The following is a 3,477-nucleotide window of genomic DNA, read 5'->3' on the forward strand; positions in this document are numbered from 1 at the left end:
CGCCTTAGCGTTCGATCGTGCCCATGCTACAGAATCCTATTTCCCTCTCTGTCTCTTCAATTTGAAACCGTTTTCATATTCAATGTCTGCCTGGTATGACCATTTCTCATTCCTCTAAATTTTTCTTTTCCTTTTTGGGTCATTCTTACATTTTTCTCTAGATTCATGTGTGTGAGTAACGAAACTTTCGTAGATTTCGATGACTCATTTCTCTTCGTTATTTTCATAACAAATTTGAGAAAAACAGATATACCCAGTTGGCTCTATTTTGTAGCTTCAAGCTCAATTTTCAATTTTTCTTCCATTTTTCATTGGTTTCCGTGCAGATGGGCATTTTTAGTTTGGTCACATTTTTTTTTTGGATATATTCTTCTCCTTCTTCCCATTAAAATATGCGTTTTTTTTTTCATTTATTTTAAAGTATTATTGTGTATGATTGGATCTGAAGATGAGTGGATCAAGTTAGGAACATGTGCTTCTTTTCTTGGCTGCATGTTCTGCTTAATATTATATTACTCTAACTTGTCTTTGCTTGCTGCTCTTGCTTACTGCCACGTTGTTTTCTTTTAGATGAGTTATATGAATCTCTGACTTTGTTTTCTTTCTTGTTTGGCTAATGTATTACTTCTACTTTTACTACGGTACTACCAGTTGCAATTGGGCCTCAAACTGATCTGCTAAGGACTCAAATATACTCAAATAGCAATCTAGTGAGTTTCTCATCCTCTTGGTTAGTTTGGTGCATTAAAGGTTATCCTTTGCATTTCACTTGTGTTTTCAGCTGCCTGGATGTTAAGTATATTGGTTAGAAGAACTGGGCCATTTCCAGGAATTTTCTTTCTTAGATAACTGATTTCGAATTTTCATTGGGTTATTATTTCTTAGTTCCTAGATAATTGACCTATGTATATTATATCAATATCAAGACCAATGATTTTGACTCAGTAACTAGATGGGCCGAGCTCTTTTTGTCTTAATTGGGACAATAGTCCAGAAAATGTTTTCAGTATGAACAGTTTTAAGTTCCTTTAGCTATTGCAATTACTTCATGCGTATATAAATTATGTTTTGGGGAAAAGAAAGGGTGCTCATAACTCAGATGTTGGTATTTTGATGTCATCAGGAATTTAGGTCTCTCCATATATAGGGAATTGGTTTCTCATGAAAAACTTGGAGAAACCTTTGGTAGTGAATGGAATAAGTTAAGACGTTTTATGCCATGTTGCAAGTTGTGTAAATTTGGATTTGATCACAGAAACTTGATGAATGTGTTTTTTATTGCAAGAGCGGAAAATTGGTGTTTTTTCAGTTTTTCACTTCTTCTCTTCATTCCTGTTTAGATATTTGGGTAACATCGATTGCTTTCTCTCTCATGTCCTTCTGGATTTGTTTGTGAAACTGAATTTATGATTTACCATCATTGAACCTTTGATATCACATTCAAGCTTTGTGCCACTTACTCTAATTTCCTTAGATTATGGGTTAAGTAGTGTTATTATTATAATTCTTCAATACAGTACTGATTTCCTTTAATGTAGTTTGACCGTGTTGTCTTTTGAATTACAAAGTCAGAATGTCTTATTTTTTTTCCCTTTCATATTTTGCATTTTGAATCCCAGGCTCTGTTGGGAAATAAAAAAATGGCAAAAGGAAGCAGGGGACAGCGTAGGAATGCTTCGCATAGGTATAGATCTATCCCATACCTGCTGCCTACTTGCAAGAAGAATATTTGTGAGGATATGTGCCCAAAGAAATGCTCTGAAGCCTTGGATAAGAGGGAGTGGAAAGATGTCACATGTTCTGTGTGCATGGAGTACCCTCACAATGCTGTTCTTCTCCTTTGTTCTTCACATGACAAAGGTTGCCGTCCCTATATGTGTGGGACTAGCTTTCGTCATTCCAACTGCCTCGATCAGTACAAAAAAGCATACACTAACATTATATCAACAAATAATCAAGGTGCATTACAAGATTCAAACTCCCTTGCTGGGGAGAAAGAAGTCTTAAAGCTTGCATGCCCACTATGCAGGGGACAGGTGAAAGGTTGGACTGTTGTTGAACCTGCTCGGGACTATTTGAATGCAAAGAAAAGAAGTTGCATGCAAGATAATTGCTTGTTTTCTGGGAATTACAAAGAGTTGAGGAAGCATGTGAGGGCGGAGCATCCCCTGGCACGTCCCCGTGCGGTTGATCCCGCTCACGAGCAGAAATGGAGATGGCTTGAGTGGGAGCGTGAACGTGACGATGTGATCAGTACAGTAACATCAACCATGCCTGGGGCAATGGTTTTGGGAGACTATGTCATAGAAGGACGCCAAAACAACATTGATACAGATGAAGATGAAGAGGATGCTTCTGTTGATGTAGATGGTGCTGATAGAAATGGTAGAGTTCAGATGAGCATAGAAGCCATGAATTTATTCCTCCGGCTACATTCAGCTCGGCAAGGGAATAGGAACCTTGACAACTTAAATTTACAGTTTAGACCGGGATCAAGTCAGAATGGGGCACAGCATTCCACTTCTATTGGTGGGATGGAATTTGCCAATGAAGATGCTAGAAATAGTGAAGTTAATCATCATGATGAATCACTGGTTAACCACCTCCATCACCATGGCACTGGCAGAGTTCTACTCCATCGCTCAGGCCGGAGACACAGACAGAGAGAAGGACATGCAGCTCAGGGTAGCTGAAGATGATGCTGGAAGCAGGATATTGGAAAAGGAGAAGTTTGGTAGGCATATATATGATTTGAATCTTTAGCATCATAAATTGGGTAGTTTCCAGATCCAAAAGAAAAGCTAGGTAGTTTTAATAACAATCGCAGGTATTCTTTGCAAGGATCTTAGAAATCAGAAATTGGGCATTTATGTTACGGGGTAATTTCTTTTACTTGTACATTCCTACATTCTTTCTATTATACACATTTCATTATGAAATTTACTCGTGTAAAGGTTTGATTGAGGTCTTTAATCTCAAACTAATATTCATGCAAACGATTGGTAACAAGCAGTTTCAGCAAATTACAAAATCTAAAGTTCGATGATTTTGCTTTTGATGCAACATTATAGTAAAAAGTTACACATTAAAAGAAATTGGAGGAATTAATCATGATACCTAATTTCATTGGAATGTGGACATTTTTAAGTTGAGATCCCTTAGAACTTTGAAGCACAAAAAGTGATATAAGTTTACAAATATATTTACTTCAAAAATTTAAAAATTCATACTCTTAGTTTTCAAAGAATTTTACTTTATCTTTAAAGAAAATCGTACCAGTTTGATAACATGTAGATAACTTGGAAAAATAGCTAATAAAATTTAGTTCTAGTTCCAGGAGTTCATGTTCTTAGTCTGATCACACTTGGATTTGATTGGCATTTCCATAACTAATTGATACTAGAATAATATTCACGCAATGCGTGGAGAGCTAAATTAATTATATTATATAGTATAAATTGAAAATGCTATATATAT

General features: G+C 36.2%; 1 protein-coding gene across 4 annotated transcripts in view; it reads left to right on the forward strand.

Moving 5' to 3' along the window:
- Positions 1 to 3,023, forward strand: part of LOC107623651 — a 3,201-nt gene extending 178 nt beyond the window's left edge. For 2 of the 4 annotated variants that reach the window (XM_021113292.1, XM_016325994.2), the window contains exons 2-4: positions 1 to 93; positions 652 to 710; positions 1,620 to 3,012. In XM_021113292.1, the coding sequence (XP_020968951.1) occupies positions 1,641 to 2,693 (1,053 nt within the window). In that variant the 5' untranslated portion in view covers positions 1 to 93; positions 652 to 710; positions 1,620 to 1,640 and the 3' untranslated portion in view covers positions 2,694 to 3,012. Of the gene's footprint in view, positions 94 to 651; positions 731 to 1,619 lie in introns of all 4 variants that reach the window. The other 2 variants (XM_016325995.2, XM_021113293.1) reach the window with 2 other exon arrangements.

The sequence above is a fragment of the Arachis ipaensis genome, chromosome B10, assembly GCF_000816755.2.
Source record: "Arachis ipaensis cultivar K30076 chromosome B10, Araip1.1, whole genome shotgun sequence".
In the NCBI taxonomy this organism is placed as follows: Eukaryota; Viridiplantae; Streptophyta; class Magnoliopsida; order Fabales; family Fabaceae; genus Arachis; species Arachis ipaensis.